Raw genomic sequence first — 27,656 nt, forward strand, 5'->3', positions numbered from 1 at the left:
AATTACCTGAATCACTAACAAATTTCCTCAAATGCAAATGTTTCCTCTGGAAAGTATGGGAGAAAGTGGAGAAGGAAAATTGCTTGTTAGGACATGGTTATATGCTGCAGGTACCCATACTGGTTAGGGCAAACTTCCAGTTCTTGCCAGCTAGCAATATTTACTAAATTAAATTCTGTGGACAGAAAACTGTCCTCTCACCCATAACCTTCTGGCACAGATTTTTAATGCAAGATGATTCAGTTTAACTTCCTTTTAATGCGACTTCCCCAGAAAATCGAGAAATAGAGAAACAACACCCCACACAACAGTTCTGGGTGCTATATGGTACTGCTGCAGCACTACGACCCATAGTAAGTGAAGGCAACAGTATCATCTTTTAATATTAACAGTATCTTACAAACAACATTTCATTGAGCTATCATATTTAAAAAATATGTACAATTTCAACAAGAATATTACAACCATTTATGAAAATATAGCATATTTTCTATATAATACAAAAACATGCATTAAAAAAGACAGCACTATTTGTTTTCGGTAGAGGGTGACAGGCAAGAGTACAAATATAGAAAATTTCAGCCAGTTTGATTTCTCATGAAACAAATCGGTACTAGGGACAAAGATATAGGGATATAATGCAGCATGTTGTAGAGGCTGGAGGTAATATTTCATCATTAGATGCCCTCAGCATGGAACCTCACAGTCAGGGCATAATTCAAGAAACTGCACAGAGCCCATGGCTTTCTGTCAATGGGATCCTAATGAAAATTATGACAGGATGAATTCAGTTTGACAATCAACAAATATCCTTAGACCCCAGACTCCCCAGAAGAGCTCACTGGATCAGGAGTAAAAACCCTGACTGAACCTGTTCCTCTCTGAGCAGCCGGGCCAACTGTTGCTCTTCTATTGTTACAGTGGACCCAGAGTTGTAGGCTGAGAGATTTCCGGACTAAAGCCGCAGCTGGTGAGGCTCAGCACCATGACTAAATAGGAAAAACAATACCCTTTCATTTCCTCTGCCATAAACATCTGTATGGTATAGTATCAACAGTTTTTTTTAAGATTCCCTACAGTGTGGAAACAGGCCCTTTGGCCCAACAAGTCCACACCGCCCCTTGAAGCTTCCCACCCAAACCCATTCCCCTATAAACCACACACCCCTGAACACTATGGGCAATTTAGCATGGCCGATCCACCTAGCCTGCACATCTTTGGACTGTGGGAGGAAACCAGAACACCGAGGAAACCCACGCAGACACGGGGAGAATGTGCAAACTCCACACAGACAGTTACCCAAGGCTGGAATCAAACCTGGGTCCCTGGCGTTGTGAGGCTGCAGTGCTAACCACTGAGATACCGTGTCGCCCACTTATTTTATTTAAAATATTCCAGACAGAATTTAACAAATGAAGTAACCAGCATGCCAAAATATTTTTGTACGGGGAATTTTATAATGATCATCTGATCCTTGACCCTCCTAGCCTGCAGGATTAAGGTCACTTTAAAAGCACTTTGCAGGGTTGGATATTCTTTTATGATTTAAGCAAAAATTGAATAATCTTTCTACAAGCCACATAATTGATAATGCACCAATTCCCAAAGTTCTCATGTGAGCAAATGTGTTTGCTGGCACTTTGTGGAGAGAGTTTACCAATTTAAATGATATTGATTTGCTAATCTTTTTGCAATTTAGTCACTGGCTAATTGGGGCACCTCTGCATTGTTCACGGGGCCGTCAGATTGCAATGCTATTTGAAAATGCAGCCATTAGTGATTTTGCATGGGAGTAATGAAATGAGAGAATTCAAAAAGCAAAGAAACCTCACCAAATTCACACATGATGATGTGCAACATTTAGGGGCCATGCCTGATAACAGTATTTTGAGGTATCCAACTCCTCTGTTGTGTTCACTCTCATTTTGTAGTGTCTTAGTCCTGTATTATGCTTACGTACACACAAGCACGGTGGTTATAGATTTTTTTAAAAAAGCAGAAGTGGTAAAACCTAGGAAGCATTGTATATACACAGCGAAACGGCAGCAGAGAAAAAGCAGAGGGACTGGCTAATTCCTAATGCAGGATCTCACTTAAAGCACTAGCCACCTGCTTTTTTTCTTCAAAACTCAGACCTGGAGACCATATCCTCGTTTCACTCTGTCATTCAGACTTCTGAACATTACTGGGTATCCTCGAACCTGCATCTACTACAATATTTCAACACCATGTTTTCACTCAAAGGTAGCAGAAAATTAATTGCAGCAGCCAGTAAATTATAGTAACCGTGCAAGCAGCTTGGAGCATCCTATTTACACCAAATAGATTTTGCTTATCCATACATATAGTTTGTTTTTTGACCATTTACTGTAAGAATCATGCAATAATCAGTTTTCATGCCATAACCATTCAACCATTAGTAACATAAACCAACTATTCAACTCCCTCATATCATCTACCCACCATTCTAAGCCTGGGATTCTGTTTCTGTTGGAATAAAAAGCCAGCTTTCACATTATTAGTCACCAGTTTTTTTTTTCCAGCTTGTTCATCACTATGGTGGTGCAACTGAGGTATTTTCCCAATTAATTTGACAACAAACATTAAAGATGTTCATTATTACTTGTGGGAACAATGCTCATAGTGATGTGTATTATATTAAATAAGATGAAATGATAAATGATATGGGAAATTTTGTACCCAATGGCAGCATTGAAAAATGAAACCGATTAGAGGGAGAAATGTTGATTGCAGTGGAATGGTAACACAAACACTGAATGGAAACAGGCAGAATCATAAACTCTTTCTTTGCTGCTTCCCCCAGTACCAGTAAACAAATTGCAGAAATTGATGGCACACATGCTGGAACCCCAATGGTTCTCCTTTGTTATACCCAGGCTCAAAGCTAATACAAACAGAATATGCCTGAAAATGGAACACATCATTAATTACCAACTTCATGTCACAATAAGTATAATATAGGTTAACTATCAATAAGGAAATCAGAAAATGGTTTGCACACTGCAATGCCAAGAGAGTCAACCCGCAATATATTAATAAGGCTGCAATGTCAACCAAGTACAAATAGTTTCAATGAAACTTCAATTTCCCTCAATTAATTAAAGTTAATGCTGTATCAGGTGGGTAAAATGCATCCAAAAAGTGCATTCACCAGGCAACTGAACATAAACCTTTGTCACACTCCCAAAACAAAACATTATAATGGTAGCAGAGATAATGGGAACTGCAGATGCTGGAGATTCCAAGATAATAAAATGTGAGGCTGGATGAACACAGCAGGCCAAGCAGCATCTCAGGAGCACAAAAGCTGACGTTTCGGGCCTAGACCCTTCATCAGAGAGGGGGATGGGGGGAGGGAACTGGAATAAATAGGGAGAGAGGGGGAGGCGGACCGAAGATGGAGAGTAAAGAAGTTAGGTGGAGAGAGAGTGTAGGTGGGGAGGTAGGGAGGGGATAGGTCAGTAGCAGTTGGTTTGGTTAGTTGGTGCAGTTGGGCCTGCTGGCCATCTGCTTTCTTAGCATGAACAAAAACTGGTGAATCTCTCTACCTCCACCAACATGGACATCACATGTTTTGCTTTGCAGTGTTGATTGCTTTCCCAGGATGCAAATTCAGCACTGAAATTCCAGCTGCCAAAAATGCACATTAGTGTCTTTAAGAATTGAGAAGACAAGACAACACATTGCTTGTTTCAACTATGTGAGTTTCTACTGTTGTTGATTGAAACTACCAAGAAAAGTACTAGTTGGAAATGTTGTCTTCCACAATGGCATAAGCAGCCAACTTGCCCGATTTCAGTCAGATCAGCAAGCACCAAGGATAGAAAGGAGTAGGACATATTGCAATAGATCTTGTCCTAATCTGAGATGGTGTTAAATGATAGAAGCTCATTGTGGTGAAGCACTGTCTGATCTGAACGTAATATTGCAAATGATTTTTTTAAAAAAAATCGGTAGTAGATCCACGGTTACAATGAGGATGGCGGTATGAGCTTTCAACCTGACTGAAATCAAGCTGGTCCATGAAAATGGATTAAGTTTAAAGAAACTTTCACAAACCTCATTACAACAGCTTGGTAACTTTGCATCCCATGCATCATATTAAGGTTCCATTGCAACCAGACTGTCCGATTGCATTACCCGTTGGATGGGTTCTTTCAGGGATCAGCTCCCTCCATCTTTGTCTAGGTTTTGAATCTTAAAATGTTCTCCTTACAAGTGCTTCTCATTCCACCAGATAGACCTGATCTGACATTAATTAACAATTTCTATAGCTTTTTATATTATTACAAAACTTTATACAAAACAAGGCTAAAACTCCACATTCTGCAGAGGAATATCTCTTCAGAAAGCATAAATAATTAAAAAGGGTGAAGACATCTTTAAACCAGATACATTCATATGGAGTAATATTTTACCACTACAAAAAAATAAATAGTATTTTTTGATCCCTCCTTAGTCCTGCCAGTGACTGGCTGCAGTTACTGGCTTCAGGCAAACAGGGAACGGGCCTCTTAGGTTTCCTGTAGTTGTTCTTCTGTCGAGTCCTTGCAGAGGTTGTCTTCAGCAGGTTGTGTTTCACTCCAGGCTGTTGGATTATCACAGTCTATTGGAGCAAAGTCAGGAGGAGGAAAATTGTCACTTAGTGTTTGATTCTCAGTTTCCAATTCAGGATATTCATCATCTAAAGGAAAACAGAAAGGAAAGGATCGAGTTAGCAGTTAGAGTATACATGGCAAAATTATGCCATCACAGTAGGTCAGCACTAGTTAATTTGTGAACCATTTCTTTTTTCTGTTTCCTGCATGCCACCTCCTCTCATTTAGAAGGCACTAATGAAAGAATGGGGCACAGTTTCAAGTACTGATGCTTTATAGTGTGCACGGTCAATGTTAGCATCCAGTTCTAGAATTTGGTCCCTTTGTGACAGCATGGTACTATGCACTGAACAATCCATACTCTTATAATATTGGAAATCAAAGCTAATCTAAAAATGTACGATTTATTTCTTTGCCTGGTATCAAAGCACTGGTGAGCTCCCTCTTGCAAGCCTTTCTTGAATACCTCAGCTCAGAGAAATAAGTGACACTTGGGAAACACACCCTTATCACCTTTCAATTTCCATGGAGTGGACAAAGAAGTACACTTGCATGTTTCACTTTTCAAATGTGTAGACTAGAAAGAAAGTAAAACTCCATTACTAAATTTAAGTATTCCCTTTGATTCTTTAATGCCTATATGTCCGTTCACACTCAGTAGAAAGGCAGATCATTCTCTTTCTGCATAAAATGTTGCAATTAATTATGACTTCCTTGACATTGCAAAGTTGATCAACTTTCAGATACAGTCCCTGTGACTGAGCACCAGTGAAACAAACAAACAAACAATCTCTAGCAAATTCCACCTTCATAACTCAAATGCTAATAAGAAACTGAGCATCACTATGGATGGTCAGAGTCTGAAGCACAATGCTCACACTGTTTATTTGGGTGTTACTCTAGCAGAACCCTCATTAGCGCAGACCCTCATCAGGGCCACAGAAATTAAAACCCACAACTGCCTCAGTAAACAGTTGTTCCCTAATGGGGATCACAGCCTAAGTTCTGAAGGGTTTCTGCTCTTGCCACCAAATAATCACCTGACCAATACTGTACACTAATCTGCCTACACAAAACATACTAATGTGCAACTTAACAACATGTGTCCACATAGATACTTTTCAGTTAATTAATCTCCTTCAGCTCCTCAGCAACACTGCCGACCGACATCAAAGAGGCAGTTGCATCAGGCAAACTACTGGAGAAGGTCTACTCCATACAAGCCCATCCTTAACCCAACAGCACACTGCATTCTCTCATGCTATCCCATATGATTAAACCCAACACACCTTGAAGCAACAGCTAAGAACTTCTGGCAAATTAGAAGACTGGCAGGAGAAAACATCCTCCAAAGCCAGTTTCATGTTGTAAACCCCACTGCTTATATGCTCGACTTTGATCTGTCACAATGACAAGAATTCTTATAAACCCCTACTGGACTGATTAAGTCCTCTGTGCAATTCCACGTAATAGTACAGCTGCTAGAACCATCCAGGCTGTAGCTGTAATGCAGTTTGAACAATGATTCACATTGACAATGAGCGTCTGATGATTCAATTGGAAAGTGTGTGTAAAGCACCCTATTTAGCCACTTACAAGAATTTTGCACAGCTCTGACTACACATACTAATTAATTAATTGTTCACAGCCTTTTTTAAAAACTATAGAATCCTTGAGAGCACAAGCAATCCACTGCCAAGAAATCCAACAGGGAAATCAGAAGAGATTTCCTTATTAAAGGGTGGTGAAAATAAGGAACTTCTATCATAAGGAATGATGGAATAAAATGTTGTAGAAAGGTAGACAAGCATTTCAGGAAGAAGGAAATACAGGGTTACAATAACAGTTTTAGATAATGAAAGATAGGAGGTGGCTCAAGTGTGGCATAAATATTGGCATGGACTCTTTGGAATAATTTGCCTGTTTCTGCCATATGTCCTACGTAAAACTTTGATTCACAAAAATATGTCAAGTTCAGAGATATAAATGAACAGTAATTGAATAGGGCTAAATCTCCACTTCAGCTTTCCAGGGGGTAGTAAAGTCCAGTCTAAACACACCAACCTTGTCTAGATTTCCAGATTCATTACGACAGATTAAAGCATCTGATCTGAACTACAACAGCATCATGGCAGTTTAGCACAGTTTTGAGAGAAACAACTTTCAGTACATCAGTGGTTTAAGCAATTCCTCCCTCAGCATTTCGTTTACCTTCCTGGTTTTGGCAGAAGTGGAGATGGCAGTGGGAGAGATTAAAAAAAAGAGATTTCTGAAGAAGGGAATAGATGTTACTGACACCACCAGCTGTCTCTCACTAACGAGAGTGCAGCCTTTACAGTCCTCTGGGATTTTACCTTTACATCGTGGGCACGGCACCTGTCAGCTTACTTGCAATGGATGAGTTGATTCCTGGTCAAACACCAGGTGAAAACTAGGAACTGAAATGGGAGGGGTTTTGACCCTACCCATGCTCCTGGACCTCAGTTCATTGCTCTGGAAATGCTTGTGAAATGGAAAGGAACAAAAACCAGAAGTATTGCATATTAAAATCTTCCCATGAGGCCGAGGAGGAAAAGTGGACTGAAATTAAATTTGCTTAAAAGTCAGCAAGGAATTATACCTTGTATATTGTCCTCACATGATTGGTCCAGATGATCACTGCAGCAGGAGTCTTGAGGAGTAGTTTGTTGGGAACTTTCTTTTGTACTCTCACACTCTGCCTCTTCATTATTTTCAGTGACAATAGATCCAGGGCACAATGGAGCAATAATATGATTTAGAGGTAACATCTCCATACCATCTTGACGGCAGGCTGGCGTCCGCTGAATCATGGGTAAATTATTGCTTGGAAAAGTGCCATTGGTTTTAGTGAAACATCTGCTGAAAAGGGAAAGGGGCAATTTAACTCAGAACGTAACGTGCTCTGTTAAAAACGACATGATGCTAACAAGTGCCAAACACAGCTAAATGACACAATGACCCGACACAAGAAATGGAAGAGTGTGACATGAGGCAGGGTGGTAGAAACAAAACAAACAGGATGAATAAAGTATTAAAAAGATGGAGAAAGGGGAATGAATAAGAGCAAGAAACAGAATTTAAACGACATGAAAATCACCAGTCCTGGAGGTACACCCACCACAAAGGGAAGCTTGAACTAACACCTTTAAATGTTTTGAACATTCTCTAACATTCAGTAAGAACGTGTAGATTGGATCTAACTACAGAATGGGTCATTTCTGCAAAATACCATTTAAAATTTACATAGAAAAGGAAAGAAAATTCAAGACAGAAAGGAATAAGCCAGATGAAATAAACCAGACAAAAACAAAGCAAAGGGAAATAAAATTTGAGAAAACGAAAGAAGAGAAAAGAGAAAAATAAGAAATGCATATTGAAATAAAGGAAGCAAAAGGTGAAGTCACCATAGTGCTACAAGTCCATAGGTTTCTCTCTCATTTGAGGGAAACGACTAGTGGTAGGTCACCACAACTCAAGACAAGGAAGAGTCAACAATGATGGTCCTTCATGGTAATTGAACCCACATTGTTGGCATAATTCAGCATTGCAAACTAGTTGTCCAGCCAAATAAGCTAACTGACCCCAAAAGGCAATTGAAGTAAATATATTACATCAAAAAAAATTATCTCCACATTACTTCCTTCAAAAGGAGATTGAGCAGCCTTTATATATCCTGAAGTCATATTCTTCCTGATGATGACGACAACATTTACCAATGGACTGACATCGTCAAAACAAACTGAAGGACATTTAACAATAATCTATGTACTGGCTGTGAGTTTACGATTTCAATTTGACAGCCACAGAAAGGGACAGTACTTTATCACAAAGAACATAAGAGCAAGCAATGAAAAGCTGTATCCTGGGCACAAGGCAGAATTCCAGTGAGCAAACAGTCAAGCTCAGTGGCAAAGCAAAGCCACAAATGCTTACAGCTCATTTCCACTAGTATCACACACAAATATACAAAGTAATCCTTCAATGGTGCTACTGTGCAAAGAAGCAACAGCAAGCTGTGGAACTGCCAGAATCTTCAGCAGGCAATTAGTCTCAAAGTTCAGCTAACTAAGAGGCCACAGCTTGGGGCTGGGACTGGGGAGAGAAAAGATTGGTATGGGCGAGAGAAAATGAGAAGAGGAGAGCTAGGGAGAAAAGCAAGCTGCTAATGCAGTGTTAGCATCTTGCAGATAAGCACTTTCTCCAGCCTGCACACACAACGTACTGTGGAAAAAGAGCAGTGCGAGTGTGCACGTTTCAGGCAATGATCTGTAATTAGCATGAATAACTGAGCTGAAAAAAAGGAAGAACGAATGTATTTATAAAGAGTGACTCAGTACAAATTGGTTTCTGTGCACTGTTGAAGACATTTAACTGCTCCTTGTGATGTGTAACACTGGCCACCAGGCTTGCTTCCCCCTATCACCGCAATGAAATTCCGAGGCTGACTTTTTGAGGAGGGGAGCAAAAAGTAAAAGAAACATGGGGCTTGTTATATTAAAACACTCACTCAAGCCAAAATCAAACAAACAGAGTGCTCACCAAATAAAGACAGAAGGCCAGGCTCTTGTCACTAGAAGAAACTAGAGTCATACAGTTATATAATATGGAAATAGACCCTTAGCTCCAACGTGAATGCCACCCTGGTTTGCCAGAGGGCGACCTACTAGTGGGTCTTTAAAATGGAGACGAGTTTCAATAATAATAAAAAAAATGTCCCTGGTTAATGTTTGTAGACAAATTGAGAGAAGCCTCCTCAAATATCACTGCACAAATTATTTTTAACTCTTCTAGTTCCCCAATTGCTTGACCAAGTGTGATGATAAAGGTTTGTGGTCTTCTGCAAACAAAAGCAAAACTCTCAGAACACTAAGAAAGAAATGTAGTTCAAGCAGAATCCATCTTATTGGGCCATCTTAAACCAGTGACACAAAAGGAGCAAAACTGAATTACTTGAGATTAATGTTAACGTTGAATACATAATCAGAGCCAGGGCTGTGGTAGAAGCACAAATTGTCCTCAACAAGCATTGATTCAAGTCAAGAAAGATAGCAAGATTGATATTTAACGTGTGTTACATAAAATTGAGTTATTGCACAGACTAACTCTAAATGAACATTAAATATTACAGAGCCATTGCGCACACTGACCTGTTGTTATTCCTGCAGTTGCGACAGTTGATGCATTCTGTTGGTTCTGTCTGTGGGAGTGCAGTATATATCCCACCACCCTGTCAACACAAAATTCAGAGCTTAGCCTTCAGCAGCACAAAATCAAACTGTATAGAGGGGAGGCTACTTGGCTTATTGTGCCTGTGCCAGATTTTTGAAGAGTTATGCAATTAATTGCCCACCCCCTTCCTCTTTATGGCTTTCCCCCCTTCAAATATTCACCTAAGTGTTTTGAATGGGACTACTGAAAACCTTTTCAAACTGGTGCATTCTAGATCTCTACTCTTAAAATGTGTTTGTTGAAAGTGTGACATCTGCCAATAGTTTATCCTTATTTACTCAATCAAATCTATTCTCCAATTTCATCACTTACCAAATCTCCTTTTAATCTTCCCTGTTCCATGGAAGACATTCTCAACTTCTCTAGTGATTTTGCATAGCTGCAGTCTCATATCCCTTCCTTGTTCTAATAAATCTCTCTGGAACTCAAAGCTTGGCCTTCCCACAATTTAACGCAACACTGCATAAGATCTAAACTGTGCTTTGTAAAGGTTTGTACAATCATAGTTTTTACATTCTGTTCCACTGAAACAAAAGGATTCTATTATTTTTTTAAAATGGCTTTCTCAATTTGTGCTTATACACCCTCATTAAAATATATCATTCCACGTTAATCTCCCTTCCAAAAGGGATCATTTGACACTTCTCTGCACACAGGTTTCATTTACCATGCATTTAATCATTTCATCTGCCTACTTTAGTCTGACTTAAGCCTATTAATATCCCTAAAATGATTACAGAATTCAAGTTTCGTATTATTTACAAACTTTTGCTGTCTTGTATATCTAGGTCGTGGTATTTTATATCAAAACAGCAATAATCACATCAATCAGCCCCAGGAACACCAATTTTTTTTTCCATTTGTTCATGGACTGTGGGCAGCACTGGACTATGTCACTGTCTACTACACACCCCGAAATTGCTCTGGAGAAGGTGCTCTGCCTTCGGGGTGTAGAGACACCCACATACCTTTTTCCAGTCCGAAAAGCCTTGGCTTCCTCTCTCTCAGCCAATTCAATATTTATGATGCCACCATACATAAAACAAATCTAATAGATGGCATCTTTTAAAGTTACACATGCACAATACCAAATCTACTATACACTTCAATTTTCTCCATTACCTGATTAAAAAACTTGACCATGTTAATCAAATATGACTGTCTTTAATGTTTATTAGTCCAGACTGCCCAATTCCATTCTTTTCACCCCTATTTTTGATCTTGTCCTTTAGTCTTTCATCAGTAACTGCTCAGTTCCTGCTTCTGTGACGCCCCTTGTGAAATTTAATTATGGTAAGAGAATTGTGGCATTAAGTACCAATAAGTGTACAGAATATTTTTAAGAGATATGCTCACAATATCATCACTGTATCACAGGATGTGAACTGAGGGTGTAAAAGTCAGTGTCCATCTTAACTGGGGCTGCTTGATGGATGATACGTTGATGAAACATGCTGCTCTCTGCCACCAAATTGCTTGATATTAGATTTTTGGTTGTTCGCTGAGTTGGCTTCTTTCTGTTTAGACATTTCATCACCATGCTAGGTGACATCATCAGGGGAGCCTCCGATGAAGCGGTTATTCTATTCCAGTTAGAGTTTATACAGTCTGGTCCGTTATGGTGAATAGTGTCATTTCTGGTTTTGATCTGTATGTGTTTGTATATGGGGTCTAATTATTGATAATGCAATCAAAAAGCATATAGGATTGGCAGTGTGGAGGAGCAGAGGGATCTTGGCGTTCATGTCCACAGTTCCCTGAAAGCTGCCACTCAGGTGGATAGAGTTGTTAAGAAGTTGTTAAGTATGGTGTGTTAGCTTTCTACTAATAGAGGGATTGAGTTTAAGAGTCGTGAAGTTATGCTTCAGCCAGATCTGCAGTATTGTGACCAGTTCTGGCTGCCTCACTACAGGACATATGTCGAAGCGTTGAAAAAGACACAGAGGAGATTTACTAGGATGTTGCTTGGAACGAAGGGAAGGTCTTATGACGAATGGTTGAGCACGCTAGGGCTTTTCTCTTTAGAATGACAAAGGATGAGAGGTGGCTTGATACAGGTGTACAAAATGATCAGAGATATAGATAGAATGGACAGTCAGACACTTTTACCTAGGGTGAAGGTAGCTAGGCTGAGGGGTCGTAGTTTTGAATTGAGTGGAGGTAGATATAGGGGAGATGTCAGAGGTAGGTTCTTTATTAGAGTGTGGTCGAGATGTGAAATGCATTGCCAGAGAGGGCAGTGGAGTCTGCCTCATGAGAGAGGCATTTAAGTGGCTATTAGATAGACACATCGATGATAGTATAAGGTAGGGGTTGAGGTTAGACAGACCTTGGATTTAGGGGAAAAGTTTGGCACAACATCATGGACCAAAGGGACTATACTGTGCCTTGTTTTTAACAACCTCATCCACAATGTGAGCTACAGATCTTTGCCACAACTTTAAATGCTTGATATTAGTTCCAACATGGAGGTGCCAATATTTTCCCACGCCTGCTGAGGTGGTCATGAAGGACTCTTCTTCTCAGCCTCTCCTCTCACCTGAGGTGTGGGGACCATCAGGTTAAACCACACTAGTAGTCTCTCTTCTAGTGAAAGAATGGCCCTACGGCCTGGTAGGACAACGTCAACATTATATAAATAGATACATACAGACCAAGAACTTTAACAAACATCTACTGAATCTTTAAGTGCTACTTTATCATGACTAGTTCTCAAGCTAGAAGTGTTAATGTAAGTATTGTCACAGCAAATACAATTACCCTGTTGGAGGTTAATAATTGGCAATACTATTGTAGAGAACAATAGACCAGGAGACATAAAAATGCAAGGAAATATATGCATATCATGTTTTGCAAACACAGTTGGGGTTAATTTATTGAACTGTGACGCATAACTATCACAAATAGGACAACTTTTTCACTTATACTTGATGGCAAGATGAATAAATTAATCTAAAAGTTTATTATGCATATTTTCATGAAGATAGCATACTTGACTTTGCCAAGAGAATTTGCTACTTTTGTACTTTACTGTTTAAAAATAATTGGAACAAAAAAGGTAAAGAAAAAAGTGCAATGTGGCCTGAAGAATTAAGCCTGCACATTGCATCCACTTGCAGCCTGACACTGATCCCTAGGCAAAATATGACAGATAGTACATTTGCACTTGCACCAGCCAGTCTGGCTGACTTGGACTGTGGTTAAATCAGTTGGGATTGGCTGGGAGCAGAGTATTCTACAATATCTGAAGCCTCCCCCTCTTGTCCCAAAATAATTCAAGTAGAGATACACGAAAAGTCTACTTAAAAGAGGCCCCGCAACTCTTAATGCATTATGTACTCAGACAAAAATGTACTTAAAGGATGACTTAGTGCCAACTAAAAACTAACGGCAAAGAGAAGACAAAATCCAGGAGATAACCCTGGGCCTGCACAGGCCCCTCTCTGAACTTCACTGTAACTCTTTCCTTCAGGTTAACCCTCCAACAACCTCCTTTCCTACCCTCCCTCCACTGGCTTCCAACCCTGCTCTCACTTTGCCTCCTCTCAATCATTTCAAATTTGTTTAAATTGTATTCAACAAACTTTTATTCATTTGTTTACACAGAAATCCCATTCAAACTTCATCAGAAGGCCATTGCTAGAATCATATAGAGATATATTTTGTCTTCCAGAAAGTAAACTGATTTATTTTATAAGAAAACACTTAGGATTATCTATTAAATCAGGCAAAATGTCACAGTTAGGTAACTGATCCAGTCAGAAATATCCTTCCAAGTTTCCTACTCTTCACCTCACTACTGCATTTATTCTGCTAATCTCCCCTTCTTCTGTCTTTTTTACTCCATCCCATCCTGAAACGCTCTTTCTTCTATTTCTTCCTTTATCATTTCCTTCTTCCTTTCCATGCTTCTACTATTAAATTATTACTGCACAAATGCCAGAAATTCAAGTTGGCAATGGGAATATTCAATAAATACTGATTGCCAACATTGTTGCCATCCAGAAAAAGATTTTTTTAAAAATGCTGATCTCCAAATATTTATTCTGTTGAACCACCGAAAAATACAGTAGTTACCCTCCGCTTTCTAACATGAACTGAAAAATGAACGCAGGTGTTATGGTAATTTGTTAACATGCAACATGTAAGCCTTTATTAAACTAAACTAGATGAATGGAAATCATAGTTTCATTGTTAACATGCATCATTCACTTCAAGCTGTTATATTTTCTTACTAAATCCTTGAATGACAAACACTCGATCTATATTACTCGCAAACACTCCCAGAAATATTATGCCCAAGCTATAAAGCTATGCTAGCTTTGCTAAAATATAAACTGTAGCAGGCGAAAGCAATAACACAGACCGAAAGAACTGTCAGGCGCAAGGTAATGATGTCTCATGGGAGTAAGAGGATCCGAAATGTGTAGCAACCACCACAGCAAGTTATTGAGATGGTAGGCTACTTGACACAAAATACATACAAATCGGAAAAAAAATCAGCAGAGATACTATAGTTGAAGTGTTAACGCTCATGATGAAAGAAACAACTTTAAATATGACTTTAGGCCTGACTCTCTTCACCACAAAAAATCCCAGCAGGCTCCTTACATTCATAATATGGTGAGCTTGGTCATAGTCCATGTGGGCTCTCTGCAGTGAGTTTGTCTGGTTAGGGTACATTGGAGTTCCTCCATTTATTCCTCCATTCATCAATCCATTCACCCCATTTGAGATCTTGTGGTGCAGGTGTGGGCAGCCATTGCCGAGGCTTCCATTACCAATGTAACTGCCATGAATGCTTCCATTGATTCGACTAGTGCCGGGCAAGGTGGTATACTCCATTAGCTGGCCATTTACCTCTTGGCCTTGATAGAGGTAGTTAGGTGGATCGTACTCTGGGAAAAATAAAATACCAAAATTAGTTATGCATGCAATTCAAATTATGCCTTCTCTCCTCTTTGCAGCCTTGTCAATGAATATTTAGTGGTCTTGAAAATCTTAAACAAATCAACCTTCAGGAGACTTGCATTTAAAGAGTTAAGACAATAGTTGAGGCCTAGTTTCAGTGACCACCTAGGAGGCCTTCTAGTTGCAGTAGTAGTGAAGAAAAGAGCCTGTATCAGATTTACAAATTGAAGCTGTGGAAGGGGGCCTCTTTTTCATCGACATAGCTCAGCTGTTGCCCGTCTCTTTGCAATCACCATGACACCTAATATTCTTCCAAATGCTGGAACTTAAGACTATATGCCTTTGTTAGAATAAACTGATGAGGAATTAAAAGCTAGCAAAACAAACTTGGGCGAACAGCTTTTTCAGCTAAATACTTGCAAAGCAGTGCTGTTCCAATCCAATATCTTTCTCAAAAGACTATGTAAGTTTTGCTGAAGAGAAAACTATACTACTATAAAGGTAGGTTAATGTGTAATTGGGCTGATCACGTTGTATTGCAGAATAGATTTTACGGATCTGGTTCCTATGCTTATCAGGACGATGTCAGCTTAAAAGTTAGGGTGGAAACAGAAGACATTGCAGAGTAGACTATTTGACTTGTTTTTGCACAGAGTAAGAGCACAACTGAGAACACAGGACTGTAGTTACCTACTCATTGCAATAAACTGTTTAATGCAGTTGACGAGTAGAAAAAGTAGTAGTGTAAATGGGGGAAGCTGAAAACTCTCTGTAGTACATTACAGGGAAAAAAATTTAGGAACCGACCGTGAACACATTCAAAAGCTGAGCTAACAAAAAAAAAATTATAGTCCGGTACTGGCTGCCCAGTTATATAACAATATGTACACATTTCTCTAACACTGGTGTTGAAATGTTCGACTTCTTTTAAAAAAAGGTCAGTAGCCAGAATGTCTTACAAAAAGCCTATTATGTGAATGGTGGATATATTAAATGTAATTGGAAGATTTTGCTCTTTGCATGCAACCTTAGCAACTGGAGTCATAATTCACTAGCGAGACTGTCCTCCCATAACCTAAGCACATGAACAAGGATGTCAGGCTCAGGTTCCAGGTTGGGAATGACAGTTCATATGCCTACCCTTCTTTTGCCAAATTGTCTCGATGTCTTTTCCATTTGCACTGAGTGCCTCAGCCAGACTCCAATCGTCACTCTGGAACAGGGCTTTCCAAGCCACATGCCTTTCTGGCTGTTTATGCAATATATATTGTAGGAACTCATATTTGCACTAATTTCCATATACCCAAAGATGCTACACTAATAACTGATTTTTATGTAGTGCCTTCAAAGTAACAAAACATTCCAAGTTACTTCATGGGAATGTCATACATTCAAATTAAACATATGGAGTTGCAAAATGTAATATTAGGGGAGATGACCAAAAGCTTAGTGGGATAACTTGATTTTAAGGTGAATTTAAAGGAAGAGAGAGAAGATGATGAGAGAACAGTTTTGGGCTTAAGCAGCTGAACTCTTAAGCAGAAATGGTGGATCAATTACAACTGGGATGAGTATGTATATCTTTCAAGGTTGTGAAGCTGGATAAGACAATAGAGTTAGTGAGGGATGAGGCCATGGAGCATTTTAAAACCAAGATTGAGAGTTCTAACAAGTATTTGACTGGGAATCAAAGAAGGCCAGGGAGCAGAGGGAGTGATAAATGTATGGAGTTGGTGAAATTAAGAACAGCAGATTTTTGAATGCTGTTCTGATAAGATTTCTCCATGTATTAGGCTGAGTTACCTGAATAAGTTTGTTGCATTCAGAAAGGCTTTAGGAATACATGCAATTTATTACTGAAGGACTATATTTTCTTTCAGTCACCTTCAGCTCCTTCATCCGTCCTCCCTGGAGACATTTTGTCTTATGAAAAGACAGAAGTCTGAGTAATTTCACTTCATAATTTCAGAGTTAGGGTGTGAAACAAAATTCCATTTAAATTCTTAGAATTTGTCCCTAAGGGTCAAAGGATTCAATAAGGCAGGGTCTCTCTAATTGATTATCATTAAACTGACAGCGTTTGGACAGAAGGTATAAAATACTTTTCAACAAGTCTCATGATGAGTCATATTCCTCAGAAGAAACACAGGTAAGAGTAATTCACGTGACTACTTACTCTGTAGTGCTGTCTGTTGACGATTCTTCCACAGACACATCGCAATGAAAATAATGAGAATGAGAACCATGATCCCCAACACTGAGCCCACAATCAGGTACAACATATCGTTGCTCCGTGCGCCAGAAGTGGATGTCCCATGACCACCACCGTGGCGGTCAGGGAGATTAGGTTGTGTACTTATGTCATTGTCCATCACCACAGAGTATTCAGAAGATTCAAGGGATCTCCGTGCTAAAAGGATGTACAAAAGCAAGTGACAGTAAGAAGCAGCATTCCTTAAATTTGAATGATCTAACACATTCACATCATTTCACAATAAGAGTCAATATCCTCCTCAACAACCTAACTGCAGCAGCGGTTCCTGCCAACATTAGTAGGGGTGACCATGTTGTCCTCAAAGAGTGTTACAATTATCTTCACACCAAAAGCATCCTTCATCATGATGTATGGCACAGTCTTTATGTTAATAGAGGTGAATTCAAAACACAAGGAGCAACTCAAAACTAAGGATTCGTGAGGCATCATGGACCACCAGCAACAGAAGAATTATACTCCAGCATAGACTGTTTCCTCACAGAGTAGCAAGTGCTTCAGAACATCAACAGTTAGAGGGTAAAGTGAGGTTCAATGAGGAGTATAGCAACAGCGTTGGTGTACCTAAAAATAAGATGGAGAAGATATTTCCTCTAATGGGGTTCAAAGTTACAGAATATGGGAGCACTCATACAAATTTGAGATATAAAGAAATCTATTCTCTAAGGTGGGCAGTGAATATCTGGAATTCTCTATTGATAGAGTTGTGGAGGCTAGATCACACAAAGTATTCAAAAAGGGAAGGAGATAGGAGTTTGAAATATCAGGGAGAAGCTTAAGGAGTTGAGACCTAGGGCAAATCAGTCTTGATCTTATTTAATGGTAGTGCAGGCTCGAGGGGCCAGATAGTTTATTCCTGCTGTTAATGTTCTTAAACATTTAGTGACTGTACACTTGGTGTACCATGCACAGTTATGATTATCTTCTAGAATGTGCTTGAATAAGAAGGGCAGCAGATACATGGGCAAACTAGGACTAGGACATGCAAGTTCCCCTTCAAGACACTCAACATCCTGACTTTGAACTTCACAGTCACTGGATCAAAATCCTGGAATTCTCTCCCTAACAGCCATGTGGCAGACTTACTCAAGTGGACTGCAGCTTTTCAAGAAGGCAGCTCACCACCACCTTCTCAAGGGCAATAAATGCTGGTCAACCAGCAATGCCCACATTCTCTGAATAAATAAAGAAAAGCACCAAGATACATTTCTGAAGAAATATAGCATTAAATGAATCTATAATATTTTTAAAATTCATATGATTTTCTATATCCCAGGTGGGTTTCTACAGTGATCATCTTTGAATTAAGTCATAGCTCTGCAGTCTCATCACATTCAGCAAGAGTAGATAACGAAAATGTCTTTAGGGAGGGCAAAAGTCCACGAACGTTCCATCCTGAATGATGTTGAGGCCCTAACCACTAAGTGTACAGGATAACTGCAACGATCTTCAATGATCAAACACTTGGCGATTCTCAATGTGCATCTTTTCTGAGGGATCCATTATTACAGAAATTATTTTTCAGCAAACACAATTCAGTGTGTGATATCAAGAAATGGCCGAGGTCACTGGCTATATCAAAGGCTATGGACCCTGAAAACATCTTGGGTGTAGGGGAAACATTTTAAAAAAAATTTTAATTCACTCATGGGATGCAGGCATTGTCGGCTGGGCCAGCATTTATTGCCCATCCCTAGATGCCCTTGAGGTGGTGGTGGCGGCGGCGGCGAGTGCCTTCTTGAACTGCTGGAGTCCATGTGCTCCCAAGCTACATAGGCCTCCAGAGTCCCAAAACTGGCACCTGCGCAATAGGCTGGTCATTGTCTAGACTGATTCTGTCGACATACAGCAAGCCAAATCCAATCCTGTCAATTATCAGTTTGTCAGTCTACTCTTGATTATTAACAAAGTGATGAAAGGTGTCACTGACATTACTATTAGGCAGATATCCACTAATAACCGGCTGACCGATACTTAGTTTGGAAACTGCCAAGAGCACTCAACTCCAGACCCAAATATGAACAAAAGAGCTGAATACCAGAGGATATGAGTGACTGCCTTTGTTATCAGGACAGCATTCAGCGAGTGTAGCAAATAAAATCAACAGAAATTAGGGATAGGGTGGGAGTGGGAATAGGGTCTAATTTTCAGCTGCTTCCTTCATAATCCCTCACTCTTCAGATAACGAGCCACTCATGCTTGTATGCTGCAAGACGTGGCAAAATTCAGATACTGGCTGACAAGTGGAAATTAATATTCACACCACACAAGTGCCAGGCAACGACCATCTCCAATAAAACAGAATCTAATACTCTCCCTTTGACATTCAATAACATTGCCACTTCCGAATCCTGCACATCCACAAAAACCAGTGTGTTACCACTGACCAGCAATCTAATGGGACCTGTTGTAAATACTATTTAAACAAATGTAGTCTAGAGGCTATGCATTCTGCAGCAATTAATTCACCTTCGTACTCCACAAAGCCATGTGCAAGGCAAAAATTAGGGGTGTGAATGATATAATCCATACTTGTCTAAGTGCAGCTTCAGCACCCTAGAAGTGTGCACCATAAGGGCAATGCATTCGTGCATGGTTATTTCATCCACCACCTGAAACATTTACTCTTCATGAGCAGTATATTGTGGTAACAATGCACAACGTTTACACCATTGCTCTGCATCAATTGCTGAACCTCCTTTAGCAGCATCGTCCCCTCAAACCCGAGGAATCTACCACTCAACAAAACAAGGACAGTGAGCGTATGGGAACATCACCAGTAAGTTCTGATCCTATGAATACATTTTAAATACGTACATGCTCATTAATCAAAACTATGACTCATTTTTTCTCTGAAAGACACACGTATTTTTGCTTGGATACAGCTCTGGATTTTGGTTGCCCAAACCCACCTTGTCAAATGGCCATTTTTCAGAGAGCAAGTACATACAAGTGAGTCAACAGGCACCGTCAATGAAGCTGATCCTCCTCTCACCTGCATTCTGTACTTCAATAACTGTCACAGGATATCGATCAAAATCCTGTGCACTAGCTTCACGTTTGCAGACTTTGTAGAAATAGAGGGGGGATCCCTACTGGTATTATCACAGGTAACGTTCTAGGGACCTGGGTTTAAATATTGCCACGGCAGATGGTGGAATTTGGATTCAATAAATATCTGGAATTAAGAATCTAATGATGATTGTGAATCCATTGTCGATTATTGGAAAAACTCCCTGGTTCACTAATGATCTTTTGGGAAGGAAACTGTCATCCTTACCTGGTCTGGCCTGCCTGTGACTCCAGATCTGCAACCAGTCAGCTGACTCTGAACTGTCCTCTGGGCATTCAGGAATGGGCAATAACTGCTGCCTAGCCAGTGACATCCTCATCCAGTGAATGAATAAAGGGAAAAAAAAATCAATCATCCAGACATAAGGGCAATGCAGACAGCAGCAGTTCCTACCTTTGGTCTCACAGATCATGACATTGCTAAATTCACTCTCTCCACCTTCATTAAAACACTGCATCTTGATATCATACGAGGTTTCAGGCTGCAGATGTTTGATGAGATGCCATTGTTTGTTCCCTGCATCATAAGTAAGCACATTAGAAGATGTCTACATGCGTAAAATAGTTAAACAGACAAATCTTATTCACTGTAGAAAGAGGATAGATCTCATTGATTCACAGAAAATGGACAAGAATGTTGTAACAATTAGCAAAAAAATTGTTCGTTTAATGTATGGACTGAGACACCTTACATAATCTAGGATGAGTCTAACTAACACTTGTAGGTACCTCAGCACTGTCATAATGACATTACAATGTAGAAACAAAAAAAACCAAGGCACCTTTAGTATGGGATTGCTAATTCATTATAGGCTACTACAAATGTCAGGACTGGTGACAGCAGTCTGCATTTTAAATTTGATCACAGAGGGAGCCATGCAAACTTATCTGAGAGATACTTACATTCATATTGTTTATTTACAATTGACCTTCATTCCAATAATCCAATTCCTACACTGGGACTAAAATTTTGGGTATTCAATCAAATGTGGACTGGATTAGCACTGAGGCTAGATTATTAACCATTAGAGACTTATGGCTAGTTCAGAATTCATTCAAAATTATGCAACACAAAAGTGAAATAAGTATAACTAACTGTTTGATGCTTGTACCAAAGTTGGACCCTTAGTTTTTGTAAACTAATAGTGTAGTAATAGAACAGCATACTTAGGTGATTCCACTGTATTATTATGAAGATGTTTTTAAGTCAAAGCTTAACATTAATGGTTTGCGCCACAGACTGCTGAATAAGACAAATATATAACAAGCATTTCATAGTGTTATGCCTCATACTTTGACATGAATGATCATGAGCATGTCAGGAAGAAAAATTTATAAAATTGGTTTGTTGGTTTCTTTGGAAAAGAGATGACTGAGTTGATTGCAGTGAAGTTTTTAGTGTTGCATTACTGACTACTGAAATTGATCTGGAAAAAAGATTCACAATGTGAATGACTGGACAAAATGAGAAGGCCTGGAGGTATTATTTTAACTAAAAAGTAAGTAACTGATGTCAGTAACCTATGAATATAATTGGAAAGCAGTGTTAAAAGAAAGCATTAAATGTGTTAGATAAAGATTTAAGATTAGAATCATTCCGTCAGGAAAATGATCTCTCAGTATTTTGCTTTATAAAAAGTTTGTTTCTTCCTGCAATGTTCTGGATTCACTTATCCAGATTATCGTCCTTTTACTACATTCCCATCCCCCACTGGCAAAACAGGAAAAATCTGCTGGGAGATGGTAAATCAAAATTCTGTCAAGACACTTATCAAAAAGCAAGCTTAGAAATCTGCTCACTGCCTTGCGCCTGGACAGAAATTTAACATGCAGCACTATTTCAGGCTGGACTGAATCAATCCTTCCCTTTCGTTAAAATGAAAAAACAAAATCTAGCACAATAATTTAATAAACAAAGCTTCTTGCCTCTAGTTACTACATTCCTGTGAGACAAATTCCCCAAGGAAAAGTGAAAATAACTGACTGAATTCCTGCCGTCTCCTGGCCACAGTGACTCTCAGCGCTGGGTCAGTGCATAGTCCAAGCTCTGCAGTCTGATCAAATTATTTTGTTTTTCCTGGCCCATACCCAGGCTGTTAAAACCCTCCAAAAACACTTCCCCTCCTCCTGGAAATTACTTAGCAATCTTTTCCTTTGCACCTAGTTTTTGAATTGTGGTGTACTTTAATTAAAATAAAAGTTGCAGGGGGTCATGGGCATTGCTTGTAAGAATTTAATTAAGTGTTTAATAAAGTCCTTGACAGGAAATTCCACCTGAGAGATCGTTAAGGCAACAGGGAATAAAGGCTTACCTCCCACAGCTCTGAGTCTTGCCTGTACATACAATCCTGATTTTGCTCTGCACAGTCTCACTTATTTTTATTATTGTAACTGTGTTCACTAACATAGTGGCCTCATTTTGATTGCACAGTAACCACTGCTGTTGAACAATAAATCTGGAATTAAATCTTTAGTTCACCTTAAAATCGTTACTTCTAAACATGGACGATTGAAAGTTGCCCAACAGCCCTGGAAACCCTTTCCTATTGCCTCTGCTGAAGTCACTGACTACCACAGGGGAACAAGTGCCAGCCCCACTATTAATTCTCTCAAGTAGTCATTTTCCAGTTATCAGCTCGACAGTAAGAGTCAGTGGAAGGTTTTTGACTATGAAAGGATGTAATGAACGAACTACATTCTACCTCCTCAGATAACATTTACACATTGGAATTATCCAGCAGAGTAGTGAGGGGACGGAAATGGCTTGGCTCTCCCCAATGATTAGAGTAAGCAGAAGGCCTGATAGAAGATAATGTAAATGTTTTCAATGTAATTAAAGAGACATTGCCTAGTCTAGTTAAACTTTAAAGCTCCCCAATTACTTTAATTTGTACTTTTATGACAAAATAGATAACTTTGAGTTTGTTTTGCTGAACCCTCTGCTCTGCCTTTAAGAATGATCCCGAACTTCCAGTTGCCTGCCACTTCACACCATTTTGCTCTCATACTGACGTTTCTGTCTTTAGCCTGCTGCAGTATTACAGCAAAGTTCAACACAAGTCGCTTAGGCACTTTACAGCCTTCAGGACTCAACTTCAAGCTCAACAACTTCAGACCGTAAACAGAGTCTTCTATTTTGATCATATCCTACCCAACAATACAGACCCATTTTCTACTATTAACACCTATTCTGCATTTACATTGCTTCTCTATCACTAACAGCACTTGCTTTGCCTTTTTTGATGGACACTCTCACCATCTCTCACCCACCTGTTCCTCCTCCCATTTCGTTAACAGTATAAAAACCATTATCTGGTCCCCTTCAGATCTAGAGAGTCATATTTTATCATACTGAAATATCAACTTTCTCTTCACAGGAGTGAATAGTTTAACATATGAGGAATGTTTGAGGACTCTGGGTCTACACTCATTGCAGTTTACAAGGATGAGGAGGGATCTAATTGAAACTTATAGAATATTGAATGGCCTGGACAGAGGGGATGTTGGGAAGATGTTTTCATTTGTAGGAGAAACTAGGACCCAAGGGCACAGCACTGAGTAAAGGGAAGATCTATTAGAACAGAGATAAGGAGAAACTTCTCCAGCCAGAAAGTGGTGAATCTGTGGAATTCACTGCCACAGAAGGCTGGAGGCCAGATCACTGAATACATTTAAGACTGAGATAGATATATTCTTGATTATCAAGGGGATCAAGGGTTATGGGGAGAAAGTGTGAGAATGGGGTTGAGGAACTTCTCAGCCATGACTGAATGGCTGAATTTCTGCTCCTATGTCTTACGGTCTTTTGCTTTTAGACCTGCTGAGTTTCTCCAGTGCTTTGTTTTTATTTCAGATCTCCGCCATCCATAGCACTTTGTTCATATTGGACTTTCTTCTTTAATCTTGGTTTCCTTATAAGATTGTGACATGCTTCTATTTGGGATTTATGCCTATCCAGTTGGATTCCAGGGTTTTGTAGTTATTTTAAACCACGGTTAAATCACAGACAACAGGATGTTTTCCTTTGCGTACCTTCAACTACATCTCGCTTGTAGTCACTGTCATTGTCACTGTCGGTCGGCCGGTAATAGATATAAAATCCTTGGATGGGAGTGTTGTTGTTACTGGATGGAATATACTGTTGAGATAATCAGATCAGTAGAAATATCAGTAGCTGCAGTTCATCATAAGAAGTTTTTCTTAAATATAATCTCAGCCTTCCAAAGTTACATACAGCATGTATTAAATCTATCTCAAACAACAGGGTCCATTTCCAGCTACCCATAGTCTCTAATGTGACCACAATCAGGGTTCCACCTTAGATAAACTTTTGCGCTGTAGATTCAGGGCCATATCAAGGTTGCCCAATATTCATTGTTGTTAAAGACACAAAGAATCAGTACAGAGGTGTACAAAGAGAAGATATTTAACAGATTATTTTCTAGCATCTGGAAACTAAGAACTAGAACCAATTCTGAGGAAGGGTCACTGGATCCAAAACGTTAACTCTATTTTCTCCTCCACAGATGCTGCCAGACCTGCTGAGCTTTTCCAGCAACTTTATTTTTGCTGTTTGTGTTAGAAACTAAAGGCATTTGAACCAACAGGATAACTAAGTGCAACAATAAACGTTAATTTTACAAAGACGATTTATTCATTATCTTAAAGACCCTAACTCTTTTCCAGTCAGGCTATTTGCTCTTTGCAATGAACAGAAGATCTGTTCACATTAGCCAATAATGTAATTCTCTAAGCAAACACATTCGCTCTTCTCAGAGGGATCACCAAATTAATTTCATTTCTCACCTGGTGTTCCCTTCCTGTTGCAGGGAGATAAACTATTCCACCAATCAAACTCAGAAACTCCGCTTCAGAACCAAGAGTGAAGCACTCTAATTTGGTTAGGTAGCAGTTTTTGCATAGCTTGACCTTCAGGTTAGATCAGGAATCATGGACAATTCAATAAAAAGGTGTGAGGAAAATAATGCACACTTCCTAAATTGATCAGCTTGCCAATAGAATAAAGTTAATGATGCCACATTTACTGATGTTCTGACACTTGCTATCTTGTGGATATATTTAGTAATTTTTAAAATCTAAATTCAAGTCAGATATCTATTTAACATCAGTATCACACAATGTTTTTCAGAAGTCTTTAACTGCACTCCTGAAAAATGTGAATTGAAAGTTTGAGGGAACTCCCCAAGGGCCAATTTAACAAAACCAGATGTCTAGCATGAAGTTTTACCCTTTGTAATTACATAATGGGAATTCAGGTGCAAGTTTCAAATGATTTTCCATCCACGCATCTGTGCCTTAATTACTGATGCTCCTGGTGGGTATATCTCCACATCTGGAGTTCAGTTTCACAAAATCAAACCTTGGTGTTTAGGATCTTGATTTTAACAACAAACAGGTTTATCCTGGAATGGTACTTGGGACAAAGACAGCAGGCAACCAAAATTTGAACAGACTAGCATTTATATAATCTATCCTGTCTTCAAAGTACTTCACAGTTTACCTCTGAAGAGCAATTACCACCGTTATATAGGTCAAACTCTTAGTGGCACTGGCCTACAGAGCTGGTAGCAACCCCAAAAAAATGGTGCATTTTTCATTGGGGAAAGGCTGGGAAGAGACACAAAAATCCATGTGTCAAGCTGGCTGCACTGATCAATAAGATCAATGTTAGAGCAATTACAGACAAATAGAAGCTGCTGTGGAGCATGCCCAACAGTACATTTACACAATGCTTTCACTTATTTGGGTTGGATCTGAAAGGGAAACCAATTTCCTTGCACATAATTTTTTTGAACTATGTCCTCTAGCATTTCCAAGTCACAGTGATAAGGAGTTACTTGCATGTCTGGGAACTAAATGACCCTGTAATCAAGATTGTTGTCTGCCTACAACGGCCATTGAAGAATTCCATCGAACTTTGGGTCTGTGTTGAAGGAGGAAGGTTTCATTTGTTCACATTGAGGGTGTGCGTTTAATGAGTTTGCCGAGAGCACAAGAGGGAAACAAATGTCGGCAGAGATGAATGGTCATCATGTAAACTGTCCTGCAAGATTCCACACAAGGGACTCATTTTTCAGTTTACTCATATCAACCTTGTCAGTGTGACCTCTAGCTGGAGATTCAATATGTGCCTTTTGCTTTACAGTTTCTGCATTACTGCCCTTTTTAATTACTAATCCACCCTTCTTTAGAATCTGAAAGAATAGACAATAACAGAATGATGCATGGCCAAGGTGGTAGAGGATGAGAAGACAACAAATGAAGGGAAAATCTGATTCTCTTTAGGATTTATTCTAAAACATTATTCCAATGTAAGTTAATTAAACAACCTAAAAGCTTGTAGTTCAATTTTGGAAAATGGGAGTAAATGGGACCTGCTTTTTGTATAGTGGGCTCTTGCCTTGGAAGATTAGAAGTTATTTGATGCATTTGCATTATGATGTGGTTCAGATAGGCAGCTCAGCAGAGAATGGGATCATACTGCTGCTGTGGCATCACACACTGGTGCTCTGACATGTTTCCACACGATCATCAGCAAAAATCTTTTTAAACCGGTTCTTTAAGTAAAGGCAAGATTTACACAAGTAGTCTGTATAGAAGTTCTTCCCAAAGTCAATTAAGCTGTCCCTAGCAATCACAGAACAATCCAGAACGTGTGAACCTTGAATTGATGTTAAACAATGAAATTCTAAAAAATGATCCTTACCCTGCTGAATAAACAGGAGCTCTTTAGTTACACAGCAAGTAATCCTTACCTTACTGAAAAATAACAAATGCCTACAGTTACAGTAACTTTTGGCCTGTTCAATGCAGGAACTCTAATTAGGCAGTGTGACAGATTTTCTGCATTGGAATATCAGGCACTACAGATCCAAGGCTCTGTGACAAGTGCCTTCTACAGCATCTCTATGCATCAGCACTGATCATTCAGAAAACTTTTAAATAAATAGTTGTGAGCAACAGTTATCCTACGGAAAGACCTTTTAGAGCGTGTGCATCTGTATAGGGAAGCTAATTAACATCAGGTTAAGGGTTACACACTGTGCCCATTAGTTAAATATCGGAGATTTAATTTGTCTGTTGTAACTTGCTCCTTAACTTATAAACTGCTTCCAGTCCTCCCATGGTTAATGTACTGCAGAGTCTTTATGATAATCAGTGCGCAATTAACGTAATAACCAATCTCAGAGCCTCGCTGTCAATCCATCAACCTAATGCAGGAGGGAAACATGACATAACCAAGAAAATATTTTTCCAGAGCCTTGCGTGTCTCCCACCAATCTCAAGCGATCTTATCAATCTGCTCAGAATAAGACAGGCGTCTTTTTTTGCTTAAAAATCAGTAAATGAAGGTTCTATTAGACAGAGGGGTCAGACTTCCCTGGTTCTACTGCTTGCCTGCTGCCAGGAAAGGGCTGATTATTATTGAGAACATTCTTGGATTTAATGAGGTGGCTGGATGAATGAAGTGCAACTGAGTTTCTATGACCGATAAGAACCTCCATTGTTCA

At 39.4% G+C, this 27,656-nt stretch overlaps 1 protein-coding gene across 1 annotated transcript in view; it reads right to left on the reverse strand.

The window, feature by feature from the left end:
- Positions 1-311: 311 nt before the first annotated feature.
- The window catches only part of LOC125466874 (cell adhesion molecule-related/down-regulated by oncogenes), a 157,408-nt gene continuing 130,063 nt past the window's right edge, over positions 312-27,656 (reverse strand). The window contains exons 11-17 of the mRNA XM_059639049.1: positions 24,157-24,262; positions 20,519-20,641; positions 16,957-17,190; positions 14,481-14,767; positions 9,788-9,867; positions 7,240-7,499; positions 312-4,705 (exon numbers count right to left, since the gene is read on the reverse strand). Coding sequence (XP_059495032.1) covers positions 4,536-4,705; positions 7,240-7,499; positions 9,788-9,867; positions 14,481-14,767; positions 16,957-17,190; positions 20,519-20,641; positions 24,157-24,262 — 1,260 coding nt within the window. The 3' untranslated portion in view covers positions 312-4,535. The remainder of the gene's footprint in view (positions 4,706-7,239; positions 7,500-9,787; positions 9,868-14,480; positions 14,768-16,956; positions 17,191-20,518; positions 20,642-24,156; positions 24,263-27,656) is intronic.

The sequence above is a fragment of the Stegostoma tigrinum genome, chromosome 32 (assembly GCF_030684315.1).
Source record: "Stegostoma tigrinum isolate sSteTig4 chromosome 32, sSteTig4.hap1, whole genome shotgun sequence".
In the NCBI taxonomy this organism is placed as follows: domain Eukaryota; kingdom Metazoa; phylum Chordata; class Chondrichthyes; order Orectolobiformes; family Stegostomatidae; genus Stegostoma; species Stegostoma tigrinum.